The 23,691-nt window shown below is 43.5% G+C and overlaps 1 protein-coding gene across 7 annotated transcripts in view; it reads left to right on the top strand.

The window, feature by feature from the left end:
- The window catches only part of DTNBP1 (dystrobrevin binding protein 1), a 122,366-nt gene that overhangs the window by 31,895 nt on the left and 66,780 nt on the right, over nt 1-23,691 (top strand). For 6 of the 7 annotated variants that reach the window (XM_025208437.1, XM_025208435.1, XM_025208431.1 and 3 more), the window contains one exon: nt 17,621-17,753. The exons of the other annotated variant lie outside the window; for it this stretch is intronic. In XM_025208437.1, the coding sequence (XP_025064222.1) occupies nt 17,621-17,753 (133 nt within the window). The remainder of the gene's footprint in view (nt 1-17,620; nt 17,754-23,691) is intronic. 7 annotated transcript variants of the gene reach the window in all.

The raw sequence follows: 23,691 nt of genomic DNA, 5'->3' as shown, positions 1-23,691 counted from the left end.
TTTTTTAAAATTAAAAACTAATACTTTTGTTGCTAACACATTTTTCTAAAAATAGTTCAGATTTATTTTTAAAACATTTAAAACCAAAACTTATGCTCGCTGAAAACATGTAGATATGCTGAAGTCCAAGCTGCAGTATTTTCTATATAAAGTGAAAATTGGGGGTTGGTGGGGGAGAGGGACATCTGATATTTGAATCAAGCTTTCTAAATGCAGCACTATAGGCTGTATGTCATATTAAACATTTGCTCCTTTGGGGGACCCAGAAGCTGTGTTATTGGGTACATGCAAATGGCAGGGTCACTGCAGACATTGGGACCTAACCTCTGACTGCAGATGACCGTGCCATGTCTCTCATTGGCATTAAATACTGTACCAGTTACCATCTTAATGTAGCAACCTGACACACACAACCAAAAAAAAAGATAATTATCTACCAAAGTAATATTTTACACTCCATTTTCCAACATACTGAAAATGTCAAGTAAAAAGTAGCTGCAGGAATAGTCTATACTACACTTTTTGCACATTATTAAGGCTTATTACCTTGTTTCTTAGAGTGCTTTATGTCTCTTATAACAGCCTTGAAATGAAAAAGGACCTCTTCATAAGGTTGTTTTAGAACAGGAGTTGGCAACCTATGACCCACAGGCTAAATTCAGCAAGGGGCTTGACTTTTACTTAACTGCAGCCAGGCAGGTGGGAGGAGTGGCAGTGTCCAGATTGTACTGCCAGCCTGCCTCAGACCAAAGCTGGATGGTTCCTGCCTGCCACCAGAAAATGTTGCTGAAAGTTGCTTTAGAAGCCTTGAAAATTAACAGCTTCTGTGCAGTTCAGTGGAATACAATTAAATTATAAAATGGACAATGGAGCCAAAGAGTTCTGTGTACTTACATGATTTCTGAAAATAGCTTGTATACAAGTAACTGATGTTTTGTGATATGGATCATGGGTGCTTAACCCCTGGCCCGTGAGCCGAATCTGGCCCACATGGCTCCTCACTGGTCAGCAAATCTGGTGGCAGGGAGCAGTGGCAATTTAATGCTGAATTTAAGGAGTACAATCTTGTCTTTTGGTGCCTTATAACTCCTGCTGGAGTTGAAAGTCTGATGATGAACATATTTACATCCAAGTCCTATTGTAAAAGCAAAGGAGGTAATGTGTGATGGAGAATCACTGTAAAGTGTAGGCTGTTATCTCCAAACCTCAAATGGAATTTAAAGGTCCTTTTTATGCTTTCCCCTTTAACTATTTAGTAAATGAGGTAAAGAAGATTTGAAGAAACAGGCCACGATGATTATAACTATCTTTACATCAGCCCTAACGCCCTGATTCCATATTTACCATGTCTGAGAATCTTTTTTTCCAACTCTTTCTCTCTAACTTCCGTAAAAGAAACAAAAACAAAACAATGCCCCTTCTTCCCATCCCCTACGTCCCTCCCCAACAAACCAGGAACTCTTTCTGTACCAGAATCTAGAACTGCCTGACCAGTTACTTGGAAAGCCAAGAAGAAACTAGAATAATTCATTGTAAGAAGGTAATGATAAACATCTTCCAAACATCTTTAAGAAGATTAATAAACATCTTCATTTTACTTGAGGTTCATATAAGGGATTATTGCAAAGCCAGCTGAACCAAAAGACATTCTGGTATTTTTACAAATAGCCTGACTCTGAGACTTTAAGACCAAGGCTTCTTGGGAAGATAAGAATGTGACCATAGACATCTTGTAATTTTAAAACCGCAAGAATCCTGATTGGAGTTGAACAAACTGGCGGGACCACCAGTTTGGCAGTTCTTTGGCAATATTGATATTTCTATCAGGATCTTAATCTATGTACTATAAAGTCCAGTAAAATCATAGAAAGTCCAACCCCTGTTTCAGGTAAGATTCTCTCTGCATCCTAATTTTGTCTCTAAAGTCTTTGTAGCCCCCATCCATCTTATTGTCATCCACATACTGAGTATCTGTGTAATGGATTCCATTCTCTGATGTCATTTAATAAAGATATTGAATAGACTGGGCCCAGGACAAATCCCTGGGGAACCCTCCTTCAGCTCATACCTTTTTTTTTTTTTATTTGGCATTGAGTCATTGATGGCTTCTCTTTTGACTTTAAATATCCAACCAGTTTTGCATCTACCTTCAGTAGTAGCTTCTTTTAAGCTTCTTGCAGACATAAACCCCCTCCCTCCCCCAAAATGGCACTTTACTTTAAACTTGGCATGCCCCCACACTGAGCCCAGCGCATGCCATAATGAAACATTGCAATAAGTTGACCTGGCTCACGCAATGTCTGTATGGATCAGGCGCTCTAGTCAGGCTTTTGGGTGCTTTTCTTCAATAGCTGGTTTCATCAGCTATTAGATAAAAGTGCCAAAAAAGCCCCACTGAAGCGCACATCTATACAGACACTGCTGAACTAACACAGTGCTTCTTTAGGTAAAGTGCATTTTGGGATTGTTTGGTATTTTGGAGGTTGGGGGGGTGGGGTGGGGGGTAAGCAGCCTTAGAGCATTTCCTTCGCTGTCTTATGAGGAAATTGTGGGAAAAGGTGCAAAATGCCTTACTAAATTTGAGGTATATCACTTCCACTCCTCTCCCCCATTCACAGAGTGGGTCATTTTGTCATAAAAGAAAATTAGGTTAGTCAAGCATGGCTTGCTCAGGACAATGCTGGGTATTCTTACCACCTTTGTTATTCTTTAGGTGTTTGTAGTCTGTGTGTAATATAAAAAGAGAGTAGGAAAGGATTGCAAGAGGTCATATGATCCAACCCATTGCTCAACGCAGGATCATCCGTGTCTAAAAGTCATCCTAGCCAAGTGTTCCTTGATCTGCATTTAAAGACTCTTGATATTGGGATTCCGATTACCTCTCTAGGTACTCAGTTTCGAGTATTTAAGTACCCTGACAGTTGCGTGGTTCTTCCTAATATCCAACCTAAATTTCCTATTACTACTTGTCCTGTCCCCCATATACACAGGGCAATTGAATGCCATCTTCTTTCTAACCTGTTGATGATTAGTCTTTGAGTGTCATTATCCAGTTAATAATGCACCTGTAGTTTAATAGTTTCTTCTGGACTATTTCCTTAGCTTAAATAATGAGAATGTTCCCCGTGACAACGCTGAAAGCTTTGATACAATTGAGGTATATCACATTCACTGTTTTCCTTTCCATCCACCAAGCCAGTCACCTTGTCTTAGAAACAAATCAGGTTGGTTAATAAGCCTGAATTGCCGGTGACCGAATGAGTGTTAACTGTTCTTAGCACTTGTTCTCTAGGTGTTTACAAATAGATTCCTGATGATGTTATCTTTCAAAGTATCTTTCCAAGTATTGAAGTTAGACTGATCTTTAAGGTCGTTTATAGTCTTTATGTTTTTCTAGGTTTAATCTGGACTACAGCTGTCATTATATACGCATGGACAGCTGCAGTTTGAATTAAAATTGGCTCCAGTTTGAATGAACTAATTCTCATTGAATGAAGATTAAAATTAATACAGACTAGGGTAGTCTGGATTAGGCAGTTTAAACTGTATTAACATGTATATACAGCATTGCTTTTAGAAAAAATAGTCTTTAGGAACTCAGCAGATAAGCATTGCAAATATTAATTCCCACAAGGGAAACTCAGTTGTGTTTTTGCAATGCATCAGAATCTAACAAAGTAATACCTTTACAAAGTCAAATGTGCCAAGAACACTCAGGTCAATTGCATCCATTACCACTTCTGGAACAGCACTTTGGATAATTGTCAGTAGGTTTGCAACAATGTAGCAGTGCTTAAACAGGCTTATTATCACCTCATATCCCCACACACACAATCTACAAATTTGGTCCATTAAGGGGCTGTCAAGCGTATAGACTGTATAGCCAGTGCCCCCTGCCCTGATAGTCAATGATAGTCTATTAACCCTTAATTCAAATTGAAATTTGATTCAAACTGTGTGATGCGAGTCAGGTAATATGGTTTAGAAAATGGTGAGCATTTCTGCAAATGGCCTAAGTCTCTGGGTCCTCCTTGTTCACAGTGTGTTTCCAAGTATCAAAGTTGGACTAACTAGTATTGAGTTCCCTAGATATAGTTCTCTTTTTACTGAGGCTGTCTTCCTTACTCTATTGTCCCCTCATTCATGGGGATTTCAGAGCTTATGTTACTGATGAAAGCTCAGTTACACCAACCATAGAACATCAGTAGTGAACTAACAAAGGCCCCCATTCCTAAAGAGACTCAGTTTTTCTCAGGCAGTAAAGCGGTGTCTTTCTAGATGAAACCAAACACTTGGTGTAAGTAAAATATATAAGTTATACATGAACAGAACTGTTAAGGAAATAAAGTATGTACATATAGTAAGGGCATTCAGAACTTCAAGTACAGCACTTGTTGCTACATGCCCCCTGAGAAAAATAGTGATATATTATGTCCAGAGAGATCCCACGTATTTTTACAAGGGCTCGTAAGGCTGATTGCTATGTGATCTTTAGCCAAACTTTCTCAAATTGTCCAGTCAAACCTTCTGATGCAGGACTTGACAGAACTGGGTGCCCTTGTAAGATCATTTCTCATCCTTTATGGGTAAATTGAATCCTTACCTCCATTCCTCAGGCCAGTTGACTGCTTTTTTCCTCCCCCTGTGAAAACTATCTGACCTGGAGGGAGGAAAGAGAAATTCTGTCTTGCCTGCCATTTGAACTCTTACACTGTCCAGCTAATAGCCTGCAGGCTGCCACTTGCAGAAGTGAGAAATAGCTGGTTTAAAAAGTCCATTCAGTTGTAATGCTCTTTGAATTTAAACCATTGCCACTTTTAACAGGGATGTTGTCTAGGAACAGGACAGATAACCAGTATTGCCAACCCCATTATGTCAAAAATCAAGAGACAAACTCTTTAAAATCAAGCGATTTGGAATGTAATTCATGAGAAGCTATTTTTGAAGTGTGTGTGTGGTAGGGTTATTTGTGAAGGTGTCGGGGGCTGTGGGTGTGTGCATGGGGTTTGGAGCCTGGGGAGGGGAGCATCCCCGCACAACCTGGCAGAATGCGGGGTACTGTGGGTCAGAAGTGAGGAGCAGCAGCAGGGCTGGGGGGAGCTGTGGCTTGGGAGTGAGAGGCAGACGCACACACAGTGACAGACAGCTGCCCACAGCTCTGTTGCATGACTTGTTCCTGCCACACTCCCTCCCCTGTCATGGGGGCCTCGATCTGCCCCCCCCCCACTTTCCGTCTCCCTCTGCCCCTTCCACTTCCCCTCCACAGACTTACTAGTTTGGTGCTGTCTATATGCATCGGAAGAAAAAATCCCAAGATTTGATCTCTCTATCAGGAGATCATGAGTTGGAGTTAATTCAGCTTGGAAATCAGGAGTCTCGTGATTTTTTTCATGGGAGTTGGCATAATTGGATAACACTACTGATTTATGGATCATTAGCATGTTTCATACTAAGTAACTCCTAGTGCTAGTAGAAGCATTTATTCTCTTTTTGAAAATCACTTTGATCAAACCAAATCTTTACAGAATGTGCTTATTTAGCTTTTTCAGTCTTTAATGGAAGCTGAGTTGAAAAAACATATACAAACTTTTTAAAAAAATTAAATTTGATTTGGGGCACACATTTTTAGGTGTCCTTTTTTTCGTTTCTTTTTAATGAAAAACTGAATTAATTGGAGGTCTCAAACCTAGTTTAATTGAAAATTTTTGCAAAAACAATTAGCAGTTTTGTTGAAACTAATGAAATTCTTCCTTTCTACTTGCGTTCCCTTATCAGAGTATGATCAACAATTAATTTTTCACTACAAATTCAAGTAGAAAATGCAAATTTGAAATTAATTCTGCTTCTTTTCAACCTTTTAGTGAATCACTACCTCTGGCAAGCTGGGAAGTTTTTAAGTTTCATGGGCCGCAGAAGGAAGTGCTATGAATGCTTTGTCACAAGGCTGTAGTTTAAAATAGGGCTGTGCAAAACAGCTATGTTTTGTTTTGTCTTCAGCCATTTTGGAGGGATATTGATTTGTTTCGGTTTTTCGCATCACTGTTCCATTTCGATTCAGCTGAATCTGTTTTGGAGTTTCGATGCTGTTTCGGCACCGATTTGGAGATTTGGATCGGCCAGGGATAGGCAGGCATAGCTGGGCAGATGCAAGTTCTTCCGCAGCTCCTCCGGCTGTGCCTGCCTCTCCCTGGGTGGGGGGAGCTGCAGGAGAAGCGCCCCCAGTCCCAGCCTCCGGGCATTAAAAAAAAAAAAAAGTGCTCCACACTCACCAGCTGCAGCAGCAGCAATTGGGGCCTCTGAGGGCTCATGGCAGAGCCCCCCCATGCAGTGCAGGGCAGTTGGGGGCAGTGGGGATTGCCCTCCCTGCCTGGCATCCACATGGCAGCTGCCCCTTGGTGCGGGTACAGTGTGGCTTGGCAAGGCACTGTGCACTGTCTGGGAGCTGGGGCCACTGGGGCTGAGCGGTGCCAGGCTCCAGATGACTGCTGGAGCCACCCCAGCTCCCAGACAGCATGCAGCACCCTGCCAAGCCACGCTGCACCCATGCGATGCGACAGCTGCTGTGTGGGTTCCAAGCAAGGGGGGCAATCCCTGCTGTCCCCCACTGTACCATGCTGTGCAGCGGAGGCTCTGCCATGAGCCTTCAGAGCCCCTGATTGCTGCTGCTGCATCTGGTAAGTGCAGGGCTTTTTTTTTTTTTTTTTTTTTAAGTGCTGGGAGGCTGGGGCTGGGCGGGGGATGGGGCCAGGCAGGGCAGCCATGGAGACTTCTCCTGCAGCTCCTCTGGCTGTGCTTGCCATGGGCTGCACCGAGCAGACTTGGGTGCTGGCGCTGGCCCGCAGCGGCAGCATGCTGTCATCCCACGTGCAGATCCGGGGGTCCATGCCCCCTGGGAGGGCTGTGGGGCTGTGTGACGCTCCTCCCAGGGGGCACGGGCCCCTGGATCTGCGTATGGGATGACAGCAGACTGCTGTCCCTCCCCAGAGCAGTGGAATTGGAAGAGACCTCAGGGACAGATCGCAGACACTGGCCAGCTACAGGTGTCAATATCAGAGCAGTCCTTCCGCCCTTCTTCCCCCTCCCTCTTCTTAGTTTCTGTTTCCCTGCAAGCCCGCTCCGAAACATCCAAAACGTTTCGGATGATTTGATTTTTGTTTTGGAGATGTTTTGGAGCCTTCCGTTTCATTTCGGATTCGGTGTTTCAGGTGCTGAAACGGGCTGAAACACTTCCAAAACAAAATGGCTGCTGAAATTTTGCACAGTGCTAGTGTAAAATAAATGTGAACAAAAAGCATCCACTTATGTCACAGGATTTCAGAAGCTAGTGACTTCATTTTTTAAAGAACCTCAGCATATGACATCAAATGCAGTTTTATCTGGGAGGAAACTTGCAGAGAGAATGGACATGAAAGCAGAGGTTTTTGGAATGTGTTTTTAGCAAATAGTGGCCCAAGGGTTTGTAACTGTAAAGTGTACATATATTTTTCTTAATGTCTCCAGTGAGAAGTCATTTCAATTTCCATGTGTGGAAGAGCCATCCCTCCTCTTTTACATATTTATCTGTGTTTCTGGCTGTATTAGAGGAAGACCTTTTTCACTTCCAAAAGGTAGTGGTTTCTTTTTAATTTTTACCTTTACCAAACTTCTCAGGAATGAAGCAAAAGGCTGAACACTGCAAGGACAACGTTCATGAAGCTCATTAGTTTATACTGTTTTGCTGGGCAGTGTTCTCTTCTATACCCTTGAGAGAAGCTGGGAATTTGAGAGGTGGGGGAGAAGAGACTTACATTTTAAAGTTTATTATGGGGAAAAATTGAAAACTGTAATTTGGATTGTTAAGCTTCTAGATCATGTCTTGAGTTGCATTACACCTGTTTTATAAATTTCTCATCTCTAACTTACACTACTTGTATTAATTTCAGAGCTGTGGAATCATAAAGTAAGACTGAACATATTGCACCATAATTAAATAAGCCGGGTTTAGTTTAGACAATATTTTAAAAAGCATATATGTATTTGTGACAATTAAATTTTATATGAGTATTATTCCAGCAACTGAATAGCTTTGTAGAAAATAAATGTAACATGCTGTGTTGGAAAACATTTTAAGACTCATCTCACCTGGTTAAAGAGCCACCTCCACGGACCAGAAGGTGAGACTTGGTTTGGTGTGGAAGGGAGTGCTGTGCCGCCATGGTGAGGTGCCACGGCGGCGGCAAGGAGTTGCGCTCCACACTGCTGCCAGGTGGGCAGGGAGTATCTCACATTGGCAGCTGTGGCAGTGAGGCACTCCCTCCCATGCTGGGTCCTGCCTGCTGGGCCATGGAGGCAACTCCTGCCCAGAGCTGCAGGCCCACACTGTGCTGCAGGCACAGAAATCTGGGACGGCATGTGCCCCCCCTCCCCCCATACATCACCTGTGCCCTCTCCGTCCTCCCCCTCCGCCATATCCCCCCATATTGCCTGTGTTCCCCCTGCCCCCGTAGACTTACCTGGAAGGAGCTGTTGTGTGCGTGTGTGTGTGTGTGTGTGTGTGTGTGTGTGTGCGCGCGCGCGCCACATGCATGTGGCACCCCTTGCCCCCTGTGTCCTGCTCCCCTAGCCCTAAGCAGCCCCGTGTAGGCTAGAAATCTGTTAGTCTACGAGGGAAACCCATAGTTTACTGGGTTTTTCTCCTTTAAAGGAGAAAATTCATGTTTTGCTATGTTTTTCCATGGCAAACAGAAAACCTGGATCCCTGGTCATCATCACATTATACTTGTGGCTGTGTGGCTAGACAGGCAAAAGAACTTCTTAAAATGGGAGCGCTTGGTTAGAGGGCAGAAACAAATCCTTTAAGCTCAATATTCCATATGTTGAGGGGAAACAGATTCTATGGTCTAGTAATTTATGCTCTCCTTTCCCTCTGTGCTAGATTCTAGTCCTTTTGTTTTCATCTCCATTGATACCTTAAACCCAGGGGTATGGTGGGTGGGGTGTGAAGCTGGCTGTTGCACGTTCATCAGCCTCCCCAGGACTTATTTGCTGCCTGGCTTCTTCAATCCTATTGACTAGGAAAGTCAGGTGGGAGCTTGAATTAGAGAGATTACAATTTAATCTTCAACTGTTTTCTAGCTTTAGGAGGGCGATTACCAAAATTTATTTTAGCTGCTGATGACAGCTGTTTGGAACATTTTTTCCTGGTTTTGTTTTATTTTGTTTTTTTGGGGTAAGATATGGTGTTTTATAGGGAAAAAATATTTCAAGATGTATGTGCTCCCTGTGTATAGGAAAAAAAAGTCTGAATCGGGTAGAGCAGGGACTTTAGCCTGTTTGGCAGACCTATTCATTCCCTAGGTTCTAGAAAGCCTCTCCCAGTTGTGTTCTGTGAAACCAGTTGAAAGACTTGCTTTAGAATGGAGCAGACATTCTGGAACCTTGGAAGTTGCAGCAGAGCAGAATTGTCATTCTCTGGAGAGAGCTTGTAAAGACTAAAATGCATATCCCAATCCTTTGAGCAAATATCAGTTATGTTTTTGAGTTTTCCACTAGAGGCTGCTCAAATGCTACCACTCAAAAATGGTTGTTTATTTCTTAATTTGAGAATTTGTCCTTACTCTTCCTTTGTTTTTAATTATCATATCACATGATTTCTCTTGCAGAAAAGAGGAAATATATATATTTACTAACAGAATGCTACTAGGGTAGCATGTCATAGAATGTCAGTGTTCTTTTGTGTGCAAGTAAATCTGTCATTGACTACCTTGCTTGTTTTCTGTAATGTAGTAGTCAGTGGACAAGTTTGAGTTTTAACGATCATTCAGTAAAGGACACATTGTGATTATGCAGGCTTACCTGTCTAATGTACTGTGTATATGCATTATAAAATAAGCAGCTGCTTCTGTCTTGTCCTTGAATGCTCTCTGCAGGTTAAGCCAGGTCTCTCTTAGATAATTTCCTGGCATAGTCCTAAATGTTGGTTGCAAGACTGCGGAAGAAATGTCCCCTGTAATAGAAATACCATGCTGACCAAACACCATGTTTAGATCCATCTTTACTGATTAATCCTTTCACTGGGATAGCTTATTTGTTTGGGATAATTTAATTATATAAGCAGAACTCATTTTGCTGGGATCAGCTGCACTGCCACGAGGAGGCTATAATAGTATAACTTGCATCACAGCTTTCATAGTATAGACTAGCCCATTTATTTCTTGTGACTGTAAAAAGCCAGATGGTTCATTCACCTATACTTAAAAAAAAATCAAAAAAAATCAGTGAACTGTTGGTTTCAATCTTTTTTTTTTTAAGTTAGTTCTTTAGCTGCTGACATATTCTGTATTCTAGAAGCAAAACATTACCAATGTTGTATTTCAGTATATTTCTTAGAAAAGCAAACCACTTGGGATTTATTTGACTAATGAACTTCAGTTGTCTTAGACACAAACTTTAGCAATACAGTGGTTAAAGGTAAATTTACCATGTTTCCATTTTTCATTAATTTCCAGTCTATTTCTGGGTTTCTACAAGTTGACAACAAGAGGAAGATCAGGGAGAGAGCACGTCCCTTACTGAATGGGTGAGGCGACCTCATGACGGATGATGTGGAAAAAGTTGAAGTACTCAATGCCTTTTTTACCTCAGTCTTCACAGGCAAGGGCAGCTACCAGCCCACTGCACCTGACAGCACAGTTTGGGGAGGAGGTGAGCAACCAAGAGTAGCAAAAGAACAGGTTAGGGACTATTTAGAAAAGCTGGATCTATACAAGTCCATGGAGCCTGGGTGCAATGCATCCAAGGGTGCTGCGGGAGTTAGCTGATGTAATTGCAGCGCTTCTGGTCACCATTTTTTAAAACTCATGGTGACCAGAAGAGGTCCCAGATGATTGGAAAAGGGCCCATCTTTAAGAAAGGAACAAGGAGGATCCAGGGAACTACAGACTGGTCAGTCTCACCTCAGTCCCTGGAAAAATCATGGAGCAGGTCCTTAAGGAATCTATTTCTAAACACTTGGAGATGAAGATGATTAGAAAGAGTCAGCATGGTTTCACCAAGGGCAAGTCATGCCTGACCAACCTCATTGCCTTCTATGATGAGATAACTGGCTCTCTAGATGCAGGGAGACCAGCGAATGTGATGTACCTTGACTTTAGCAAGGCTTTGGATATGGTCTCCCACAACATTCTTGCAAGCAAGCTAAGGAAGTGCACTTTAGATGGATGGACTGTAAGGTAGGTAGAAACTTGGCTGAATAGTTGGGTTGAAAGGGTGGTAATCAATGGCTCAATGTCTGGTTGGCAGCTGGTATTAAGTGGAGTGCCCCAGGGGTCAGTTCTGGGGCCAGTTTTGTTCAGTATCTACATGGACAAACAATCTGGAAGATATCTTCATCAACAATCTGGAAGATGGTATGGAGCATACCCTCAGCAAGTTTGCAGATGACACCAAGCTGTGGGGAGAAGTAGATATACTGGAGGGTAAGGCTAGGATTCAGAGAGACCTTGACAAATTAGAGCAGTAGTTCCCAATCTGTGGTATGTGTACCACCAGTGGTCCTTGGACAGCCTATCAGTGGTACGTGTTAACAAAATTATTATAATTACTTTATATGACAAAAATTTGCTGGTGGTACCTAAGGTTGAACTGAATTTTTTTCTGTTGGTACTTAAGGTTTTATCATCTTAAATTGGTGGTGTGCAGTGTGTCAGTTTGAGAACCGCTGAATTAGAGGATTGGACCAAAAGAAATTGCATGAGGTTCAATAAGGACGCATGCAAAGTCATTCACTTAGGATGAAACAATTCTATGTGCTGGTACAGGCTGGGGACTGACTGGCTAAGCAGCAGCTGTGCAGAAAAGGACCTGGAATTACAGTGGACAATAAGCTGAATGAGCCAGCAGTGTGCCATTGTAGTGAAGAAAGCTAATGGCATACTGGGCTACTTTAGTAGGAGCAAGGGAAGTGATTATTCCCCTCTATTCTGCATTGGTGAGGCTACATCTGGAGTCCTCTGTCTCCAGTTTTGGGCCCCTATTACAGAAGGAATGTGAACAAATTGGAGAGAGTCCAACAGAGGGCAGTAGAAATGGTTAGGGGGCTGGGGAACATGACTTAAGAGGACAGGCTAAGAGAGCTGGGCTTATTTGGTTTGGAGAAGAGAAGATTGAGGTGGGGATTTAATAGCAGCCTTCAACTACCTGAAGGGTGATTACAAAGAGGATGAATCTAGACTGTTCTTAGTGATGGCAGATAACAGAACAAGGAGCAACAGGGGAAGTTTAGAGTAGGTATTAAGAAAACTTTTCTCACTAAGAGAGTCGTAAATTACTTTAGTAGGCTACCCAGAGAGGTTTTTAGGACCCAGGTAGATAAAACCTTGGTTGGGATGATCTAGTTGGGGATGGTGCTGCTTTGAGCAGGAGGTTGGACTAGATGACCTACTGAGGTCCCTCTCAACCCTAATTTTCTATGATTGTATACAAAACTGCATTGCATTTTTTTTTCAACCTCTCCCTCCTAAATAAATTAAGAACTCTCTGGCGTTATATGAGTTTGAATAGATTTCTGCATCTGACTTTACTTAAGTCTTTTCTAAATCTTTTCTAAATGAAAATGTATGGTTTGGAAATCTTGCTCAGTTTTCAGTGATTCCCAGAATAAAGCAACTTTAAGTAATGGTCTTTTAATCTAAAAAATAATGTTATCAGTCTTACGCAAGAGGTAAAACTAGACGAATAAAAGCTTTCCTTCAACCAAAGGGCTTTGTGTATAATTTTTTTTTTAGTAAGGTGTTAATAGTATATATTGCTTGAATTAAGCTTCTGACCAAAATCGGTTTTGTACAGCATTAAAAGTAGTTAGTCTGACATTCTGAATCCTATTGAATGCAACTTCATGGAAGTATCCTGCAGGATATATTTAAAACAGTAAGTAGCTCAGCAGATCTACTAAATTTATCAAGTCCATAGAATTGACTTGATATATTAACTTCAGTGTGCTTCAGTCACAGAAAAATGAAACAACCCTTACTTTAAAAATATATAATTGGTCTAATTCCTGTTTTGAAGTGGAATGAAAGCCTTTCAAGTAATCCTATATCTTCCTCTTTCTCTGTATATAGCAAGACAGAGTAGGGCCTGACTTCATAAGTTACAGAGTGTACATTTACACTATGGCAGCTGTGTCCCAGGTTCTCAAGCATGCCCAGCCTGCATACCACCACCGATGTCCTAGAAATACATCCAGGTGGTCCTTGTAAGTCTTGGTTAACCCTCTGTGGCTCTTAGGCATGCTAGAGACAGAGGACTTGAGAATGGCCATAGTGGGGTGCTCTGTAGTGGCCTTGCCCTATTTCCAGCTTGAGAGTTGGTATCTGGTATTCCATTGTGTGGAAAACAAAACATGAGAGTCTGCATATTACTTGCAGTGATTGTAGCACCATGAACCTTATCATACTATCTCTTCCACAAGTCTTTCAATCTCTATCTTGAATTATTTCAGGTTCTTTGCCCCAGTTCTAGAAGTTCACTTCTCTGATTGTTAGAAATCTTTTTCTAATATACAGTCTAACTTTGCTTGTGACTCCGTTTGTATCCATTTGGTCTTACGATGATGTTGCTTAACTTCTCCTGCTCTGGCATTCATCTAGTGAAAGTATATGAATAAAGTGACTATATGCCCTTTTGACCTTCCATTTTACTAAGCAATAAGGCCATCTTACTTTATTTGATTTATAAAATAGGTTCCCCCCCACCAATTAATAATCCTAGTAGCCCTTCCTTGTGCCTGTCAGTTTAATCTTTTTTTCCGAACACAGACAGCTAGGTCTGCAAATACCAAAATGGGGCCGTATAGAATGGTACCAATATTTCTCTGTCTCTATTAAAAATGCCCTAAAACATCTAAGAACAGGGACCAGCAATGGTTTGCTGCCCTGGGCCATAGCTGTTGACCTAGCTCCCTGCTTCTGGCTGCAAATTTCTGGTCCCTCTCCCTGCCACCTGCAGAGCTCAAGCTGCCTGCGTTTCCCTTGCTGTGGATACCTGGCTCCTCTGTAGCATGGGTAAGTGTAGGTATGAGCAAGGAAGATGGAAGAGGGAAATGCTTGGCACTGCCATGTCCCAATGGTGACCTAATCCTTTGTGCCACCTCCAGCTCTGAGAGAGGGGCATTAAGTGGTTTAAAAAAAAAATTTAAAAAAGGAAATAGGTGCGGACAGAGTGAGGAGGGTGGCACTCACTTCGTCTGCACGTGGAGTTTGGGGAACCCTAGCAGCGGGAGGTTCGCCTTGAGGCACACCAGCTGCTCCACCAAACCAGGATCCAAGGAGGTGTGGTGTGGTGTCACAACATGCCCAGCAATGCTGAACACCCTCTTGATTGGAACACTGGTTGGTGGACAGGACAGGTGTTCCCGGGCAACCGTGGCCAGATCCTGCCATGTCTGGCTGCAGGTTGCCCAATAGGCCAAGGGGTCACAGTCCAGCAGCTCCATGTCCTCGGTGAGATAGGTAGCCACCGAGGCTTCGGTGCTACCTGCCTGATGCTGGGGTCTGGTCCCTCTGGACCCCACCATTGAAGCCATGCTCTGGGCCCACATTGGCAGCACCTGCCATGGAGGAGACTAGCTGCTGCTCGGAGTGCTGGCATGGGAAAGTGAATCCCCCTCTTGCACATCCCCCTGCCTGTGCCCTTCTGTTTCCCGGATTCTGTTCACCAGCACCTCTGTCCAGTGATCCAGGGTTTTGGTGGTGTTTCTTGATGCCCTTCCTCAGCTTCACCAGTGCCTGCACCTTTGGTGACAGCAGCTTGCCCCAGCCAGGAACATCGGTCCCTTGGAACTTCTGCATTTGGTTCTCAAGTTTCCTCACTATGGGGATCACCTGGCTGAGTAAGGCATCGCCAGTGCTGATGGTGGCCTCGAGGAATGGCTTGAGGACCACCAAGATCTGGGAGCTGGTATCCCACTCTGTTTTGTTAAGTGGGTCATTGATCCCAATCTCCCTGAGCAAGGCCATCTCATGGACGTCCTTCTGTTGCTCCACCAGCCTTTCCAGCGTCAGGTATGTAAAGTTTACTATACAGGTTTCCTTCACTTTATATGGGTTCTGTATGTGCGAATTCGCTCTTACGCTTATGCAATGATCTGTTTTATACCAAAAATTCGTTATGTGAGAGGTAAATTCACTCTTACGCTATCGGTGTGGTGGAAGACCGCAGTCAGCTACTTTGTGCGGTGCATTGTGGGAGTGATACGCACCAAAATATAGTCTCCTGTGTGAATCTATGCTCCTTGCTTGTTGTCTGTGACATGTTTCTGTTGTTGCCATCCCCACTATGATAGTGTGTACTCTCAGCTGTTGGTGAGTACCAAAATTGCCTTGTAAAAGTGGTAGAAATGGGTCTGGGGGGGGTGGCACTACATTCAAGGTCTTGGAATATATCCCTATTTGAAACATTGTAAAGTGGATTCCCTTTTATGAATTTGAGTTATGCGCCATTTTCCAGGAACACATATACAGCATAAAGCAAGGGAAACCTGTGTCTTCTATCTGTTTACTAGATAGAAGAGATTAGATAGAGAGACTAGCAAAAGAGTGAAGCAGCTGACTAGGAAGCCAGCCACTGCAGCCAGTACCTTTCACATTCTGTTACTTCCAGACAAAAAGCTCACAAAAGGGACAAAAAGGCTTCACACGGAGCCTTACGTACTGTTTCTACATCCCCCTCTCCCCAGCACTGTGATTGGAAGGGAGCTCAGGGAAAGATCAGTCACTGGCCAGCTACAGATGTCAGTATCAAAGCAGTCTTTTTTCCTCCTCCTTCCCCTCCCCCCTTCTCAGTATCTGTTTCCCCACAAGACTGCCTTTTTCAAATCACTGAATCTTTTTCCTAATCGATTCAGATGCTTCAAATCAATTCAGAGCTTTTTATGGGTCTCCCAATTCGATTTGGATTTGATGATTCAGCCACTGAATCAGGCTGAATCTTCTACGGATCGAATTGGCAACCAAAGCTTCGCACAGCTGTAGCTGGAACCAGCATTATCCTGATGACTCAAGATCATCATAGAGTCATCTGGTACACTCAGGTCTCTCTTTCTTTTTCTTGCCTCCAAACTTTGAATACCCATCTTACAGCAAACTTCTTGGTTTCAGTTCCAGAGTGCATGACTCTTCTTTTTCTTCTGTTATTCCTACTAATTCTTTTGCACCATTCAGCAAGGTTATCTAATTCTTCCTGTGTAACGATCTGATATTCTTCCATATTGGCAGCTGTGTATTTTACCTTTTTAAGCAATTCATTATCCATCTTGTGGTAATAGTATTAATCCTCATCTTTCCCAGTTGGCTAATAATTTCACATTTCACTTCAAGTGTTTTGCATAAATGTAGATAGATTAGGTCCATTTTATTGCCTTTAATATTAAAGTCAGTTCTCTTATCATGGAAGGATATTAGATTGATCTGACATGATCTATGGGTAAAACTTAGTATTTTTGTCCCACTTTCTGTTTATTTCCATATTCTTGATTGTTCTTTCTAATTCTAGCCCCCTGAATGGTATTGAAGATAAGGTAATTGGCCTGTAGTTGTCTGAAGGCCCCATCTCCATACTACTTAATGTATCACTTTTTTCTATATTCTGATAGATTATCCTAGACCCCTGATTTTGTTACAGTAAGCAATCTAAATTCTTTCTTCCATCTAATTTCCATTATTCTTCATGGTAATTTCCATTATTTTTTATCATCATTCTCATTAGGTATTCTGCATTTTTGTCCTTATTGAAGACTGAGACAAATTAATCATTAGTACTTAAAATTTAATTGATCTCCACTACCATTTTAAGTGCATAGTTACTTTGTCACCTCTCTCCTGGTTTTTTAAAATTTATATGACTAAAGAACCTTTTGGTATTTAGTTTTATTTCCAACTTAATGCATATGTCTTTTGGCCATTTTCCTTTTACTTCTGCTTTTTCTGATGCCTCAAAGATATCTGTCCTTAAGGACCAATCCTTCCTCTGCCCCCTGACTCCTTATAATATCACTGCTTAGTCTTACTATCTTTCCTTAGGTGTCTACTCCATTCAAGAAAGTCTCTCTAACATTTTCCCCTCTCTTGATACGAGGTACAAATAATACTTTCACTCCTGTCTAAAAGTAATTCCGTTCTGTTCTGTATTTAACCCTTTGAGTTCTTAAGTCTAGTTGACTTATTTAATTTCCTTAAGCTCTCAATGTTTCCCCCAAGTTAAATGCTAAGCTTGACTGTCTATTCAAATAGAGTTTCTGTGGAACAGTGATTCTCAGCCAGGATGCCACAGCACAGTTGCTGGCCCCAGCCTGCCCTACCCAATTCGGGGTAACCTGCCTCACGCCAGAGGGCATGTGGCATGGGCATCCCCTGGGGACAAGCAGCAGTAGTACAAAGTGTGCTGCTGCTACTTGTCCCTGGGGAAACAAAAGTCCTTGCTCGTGTAGATGCAGCCAGTATGTGCAAATGTCTGTAATAGTTTAAGTAACTTAAATCTCTCTATGCCTTATCATTGTGGGACGAGGGGAGGTTGTCTATTTGTTTGTAATTATATGTCTAATGATGCTTATTTAATGTTTGTTTGTTGGGGTTTCTTTTTGCAGCCCAGCTAGAGGCAAACTTTGAGGAAATGGAGAACCATCTATTGTGTCTTGAAGACCTGTGTGGACAATGTGAGTTGGAAAGGTATAAACATATACAGGCACTACAGCTGGAAAGCTACAAGAAAACTAAAAGGTAACTAAGGTATAAATGTCATGACTGTACTTTATACAAAAACTATATTACCCTGAGTTCATCAGCATTTTATTCATATATAATTATCCTGGGCAGTGTTTTTCCTTATTACAGACAGTTTGTCTTCACATTATTTAGAAGTGTAAGGTGGTGACATGACTGATCTATAGTAGTTTGTTTAACATTTGTTTTGCTCCTAACATTCGTTAGAAAGAGAATGCCTTAAAAAAAACCCAGCAGTGTACAGTTGGTATTAAATTGTGCGTGTGTTTGTTAATTGCTATGACAAATAGGAGTAAAGGTTGCACAAAGAAAATATTTCCTTACCTATCATTTTGTAAAACATTTTTAATTCCACATATATTTTTCAGACACTGTGATCCATTAAGTAGAATTTCCCCATCCTCTTATCTATCTTCCTAGCTCTCTTTCAAATAAAGGGCAGAGGAGGTGTTCCACATACAGTAATGAGGAAGAGTGTTCAGCGTATGGAAAAGAAAATAAGCTAATGGTTTTTGGTTCCTGTGTTTTTGTTAGAGGGATGACTTGACCTTTATTTAAAGATGAAAAAAAGTTCCTGTTTTTTCTTGAACCTTAAATGTTGCCTTTGTATTAGCATTATGGGAAGTAGTATTATGTTACCAAGAAGTGTCAACAGTTGTTAGTGCCCTTTTGTCTTGGCACTGAGTATATATAGATAGTCCCTGACATGAAAACCTTAGCATCTAAGGTCTGGATGTTGCTAATTTGTAAACCATGCGCGTAGGTCCAATGATTTTAGTAGGATTACTTGATAGTAGTTAAGTATACATGTTTTGGAAAATGCAAAGGGTGGAAGAAAAGCAGTAGTAGTAGTATTCCCATTATATCGATGGTGAACTGAGACAGATAGCCAGAATGATTGAGTGACTTGTCCAAGGGCATAAAGGAAATCTGGCAGAGCCAGGGTTCAGCCCAGATCTGGTGTGGGAATTGAGCCTGGATCAGTGCATTCAACACAGGAGAATTTTTGGTCTCTGTGTTGGGATAAATTTATCCAACAGTATCCTTAGCTATTTTTTTCACCATCCTGCCCAATATCTACAGCATTGAGTGACACTGGCTACCAGTTTCTGAGTACTAGTTAACTTGCCACACACTTTGGAAACGTGTGAAGGTGAGGATTGGTACATCTAATCCAGTGCAATAATCTTCATGAAGCTTTTTGAGAGGATTTCAGTCAAAATACATATTGAATCATTTATGCATTTTCAAAGAAATCTGTTCAGATTTAAGCAATTTATTTTGATAGGTGTTGAAATATAATCTAGTGGCTGTTTAGCAAATAGTCATATCTAAAAATAGCTTAGCTAACATGCTACCAATAAGCTGATTATATATTAATTATTTGGCCAAATGTAGCCAGAATGGGGGGGGGGATAGTTAATTTCTGATGAATAGCGTATCATTTTTGCCTTGAGTATCTGTACATATGGATCTCACTGTTGGTGTGTGCGCCCCCATATGCAGGAGTCCACCATATTATAACCATAAGTGTCCTTTGGGGACAGTGGCCATGTATGCCTTTGTGTTTCCCACCCTTTGTGTCCTTAGGAGGGGATGTGACCAACCATTGCTTCATTCCTTCATACAGACTGTAGCAGAATCAAAGTTCCCTAACGTTGCCTTAGATGGTAGTGTTGCTGCATAGTTTTTAATTTAGTTGCTGTACTTAGTTTCTTTATTTTTATTATTTTTTGTTGTTAGCTTGGTATAATTTTTTTTTTTTTAAATGACAGCCTACCTCAATGCTGGAGCCATGACTGGGTCAAAATCTCCACGTTTTGAAACATGCCCTTTGAGCAATGTGGAAATTTCCCCTGAATAATAGACATATATACCTTTGTTGCATATGGAAAGACTATCCCTGTAAAAGTACGGTATTTGCAAATCTTTCTCAAAATGCACCTATAGTGGCACACGTTAAAGTCGTTTTTTAAATGGAGAAATCAATGGAAGAAGCCTCTGACTCTGAGGCAACAGGAGGTTCCTGTTTCTTCTTTGAAATGTTAGGCAGTGAATTCTCTTAACAAGGGATGTCACTTTTAGGTTCTTGCCATTTGAAGAGTCCTAAGATAGTATCTAAGCTGTCCTCTCTGCATGAGAGGACCACAGGCTGCAGGTGTGATTTGTGGCATTGCTTCCCATAACTTACATCGAGTCAAAGAAATTTTGGGAGTCGTCATTCTGAAGGTAGTGTTAAATCTGTTATTGTGGAGCTTGCCCAACACAATTATTACTACTACAGAGCTAATCTTATGCTGTCTGAAGTTTATGGCTGCTGGGCTCCTTCTGACAGGGATAGTACTATTCTCGTGTCTACTCTGCGACCAGCTAAGGCAGGGGTGGGCAAAATATGGCCCGCAGGCTGGATCCGACCCGTGAGGCAATTCTATCTGGCCCGCGGGGCCCATAAAAAAATCTGGAAAATTAATATTTCTCTGCCCTTGGTTCCTGCCAAATATGACAGGAACCAAGAGCAGTAGGACCCAGGGGAAGCCCAGCGGGCTCCAACAACAGCGTGGCCCACCCGGCCCCGCCCCCCAGCCAGAAGCCTCTGCTGGGGTTTCTGGGCTGGGAGCACGTGGCTGCCCCTGCGTGGGAAACTCAGGTAAGGGGTGGGGGATGGGGACCCCGGGCAGGGAAGGAGTGTGGGGTGGGGAAGCGGCCCCTTCCGACCCATGCCCAGTACCCCGCGCTGCAGCTGCTTGCAGCCCACATGGAGCTGCCTGTGTCCGCTCTGGACGGCCCCACGCAGGCTGCGAGTGCCTGCAGCATGGGGCGGGGGAGGGGCCGCTTCCCCCCCGCACTCAGCTATTCCCTGGGCTCCTTCTCTGCGGAGAAAAAAGTGGCCCTTTGCCCATCCCATGGCCAGCGCCCTGCGCTGCAGGTGCTAGCAGCCCGTCCCGGGTTATCTGGAGCAGGCACAGGCAGCCCCAGGCAGGCTGCAAGCAGCTGCAGCGCGGGGCACCAGGCATGGGCTGGGGAGGGGAGGCTTTCTTCCCCCGCACTCAGCACCACCTTGTAACCCAGCCCCGGGGAACCTTGTAACCCATGGGGCGGGTTACAAGCTGGTGCTGAGCATGGTGTGCGCAGCCCCAATGGGTGAGCTCAGAGCTGGCGTGGGGCCCAGGTTGGCAGTGGGGGCAGGTTACAAGCTGGTGCTAAGCACAGGGAAAAGCGGACCCTCCCCTGCCCTGTGGCCGGCGCCCAACACTGCAGCCACTCGCAGCCCACGTGGGGCTGCCTGTGCCTGCTCCGGATAGCCCCGCGTGGGCTGCAAGTGCCTGTAACACGGGGCGCCAGCCATGGGGCAGGTAAGGGGCCACTTTTCCCTACGCTCAGCACCAGCTTCTTCCCTGCCAGCAAGCAGGGGGTCAGGGCTGTGTGCTGCCCCCCACCTGTACCACAGGGCTGGGGGGCACTGGGTGTGAGTGGGGAGCCAATGGGAGCACAGGGCCTGCACCCGTGTCCCAGGGCCAGTGCTGGTGGGGCCCAGAGCAGGGTGGCAGGAGCACAGGGTCCCAGCTGGCAGGGGCTCTATGGAGCCAGGCCAGCTCCCCCCTCCCTGCTGGTGCAGCCCAACCCGGCTCCACAGACCGTTGCCAGCCTGTGCCCCGCTTTGGGCCACACCAGTGCTGGCCCTGGGACATTGGTCCCAAGACATTGGGAAGTTGGTCCCAAGATGGTGACCAGGGTGCGGGGCACCTGTCAAGGGGTGGGGCACCTGTCAAGGAGCGGGGCCCTCGACAGCCTGCCAAAACTGGGTAAGTGGCCCACTGCTCAAAATAATTGCCTGCCCCTGAACTAGGGGAAGATCTGTGATGGCACTGACCATTGCTTTGATACTAATTTGCCCAGTACCACTTCCTCTGATAATTTCAGCTTCTCAGTAACTTTTCTCACCTTTTGGACAGAGCTCTAAACCATCCCAGAACTGGAACTGCCATTCTTGAGCATTTTAAAGTGTCCAAAATGCCAAACTACTGAGCCTGCATCTCAGGGGAAACCAGTCAGCCTAAGGAGCTGGGTCCCTGTGACCTCGAAGGGAACTTGCATCATTCAGGAGATCATGATCAGCAGGAGTGGTGTATACTTAATCTTTCTTCCTATAGCACCCATGCTACAGGTACTTCTCATGGCCTCAGATGTCATATTATTATGTATTTTCCAAACATAACTATACTAGGCTTTTTAGACTCTGCATTCTCAATACTAGACACCATTTAACATTCAGTGTCTGGTGACAGTTTTATTTTCAGAACTTTGCATAACTTCATATTCACCATGGAAAAGGGGATATTTTAACAGGAGCAGAAGCTTCTGAGTGAAGCTGGTAACAAGGAACAGCTAAAAAACCTCTCAGCATCCTTAGCTTTTTATCCTCCTTGTCAGATAAGGCTGTTTTTCCATGTCCCCTATCTGTAGGTATCTTCAGAGCATACTCTGAGGAGGATGGCAGACTCTTGAAATTCCTCTAGAGCTGCTTTAAATACTATCATAAAACTTGTTATTCCGTATCTATTATCTCCAGTTCTTGTTGTCTTGTCAATTATTTTATTTTATTTTATTTATTTTTTATTTTTTATTTTTGGATCTGGCTAAAGATGTACACCAGTGACTACCACAAATATCAGATCGCATTTAAGGAAATAGATTACTTCGTACTCAACCTGTCCTAGATTCAGTGGTCATGACATTTGCAAGTGAGAGGTTGAATAATCTGATAGAATAAAATCTATCCACAGAAACAGATCAGTTCCTTTCTGGTAGCTAAGTTTGTTTTTGTCTAACTCAGTCTTTAGAACAATTTATTATAGTAGCCAAGTAAAAGGGAATACAGTGGGACACAATTTACTGACAAACTTCCTTAACATTTTAAGGAAGATTTCAAATTTTTTTGAGGTGGTCAAGTTGGTTGTCTAGATGAATCTACAGGCTGTTTTAGATACAGTAAAGGATGACAACTGAAGAAGACCCTCTTAGTTGCATCTGGTCTGCCAAAACAAGCATAGTTGCCAATTGAACATGTATTCCTTGAAGGGAGAAGCACTTTCAGTTCAAAGACTGACATGGTGCTATGTTCATTAAAAAGCCATGTAACATCTCCCCACCGCCGCCTGGGGCTGCTACACGCAGCCCAGGCTTTGGTGGCAGCAGCAGTTGGCCATGAGGCTGCCAGTGGCAGGCAACCATCCTGGCTTGGACCATGCAGGTGCCCGAGCCCTGGCCCTGGCCCCCTCACCTGCTGTGGCCAATCCCTGCCCCAGGCAGGAGGAGGGGTGCTCAGTAGGGCTGTGCAAAATTTTGCTGGCTGTTTTGTTTCGAAGGTGTTCCGATGCGTTTCAAGCTTGAAAGAGCGAAATGCCCTCCATTAATGCTGACCTCGTGAAGGAATATCTTGAGAAGCTGGATACCTTCAAGTCAGCCGGCCCTGACAGTCTACACCCCAGGGTACTCAAGGAGCTGGCGAGCATCATAGCCCAGCCTCTAGCATAGATCTTTGAAAACTCTTGGCGCTCTGGTGTAGTGCACGAAGACTGGAAGAAGGCCAACGTGGTGCCTATCTTCAAGAAAGGGAGGAAAGTGGATCCGGCTAACTATAGGCCCATCAGCCTGACTTCTATCCCGGGGAAGATCTTAGAAAAGTTTATTAAAGAGGCCATCCTTAATGGACTGGCCGACGCCAACATCTTAAGGGATAGCCAGCACGGGTTTGTTGCGGGTAGGTCTTGCTTGACCAATCTCATTTCCTTCTACGACCAGGTGACCTACGACCTGGACAAGGGAGAAGAGATTGATGTCATATATCTTGACTTCAAAAAAGCCTTCGATCTGGTGTCCCATGATCGCCTCTTGGAGAAACTGGCCAATTGTCGCCTGGGGTCCTCCACGATCC

Source organism: Alligator sinensis, unplaced genomic scaffold, assembly GCF_000455745.1.
Source record: "Alligator sinensis unplaced genomic scaffold, ASM45574v1 scaffold928_1, whole genome shotgun sequence".
NCBI classification, from domain to species: Eukaryota; Metazoa; Chordata; order Crocodylia; family Alligatoridae; genus Alligator; species Alligator sinensis.
The sequence above is the reverse complement of the archived record's forward strand: the minus strand, read 5'-3'. Positions and strand labels throughout refer to the sequence as shown.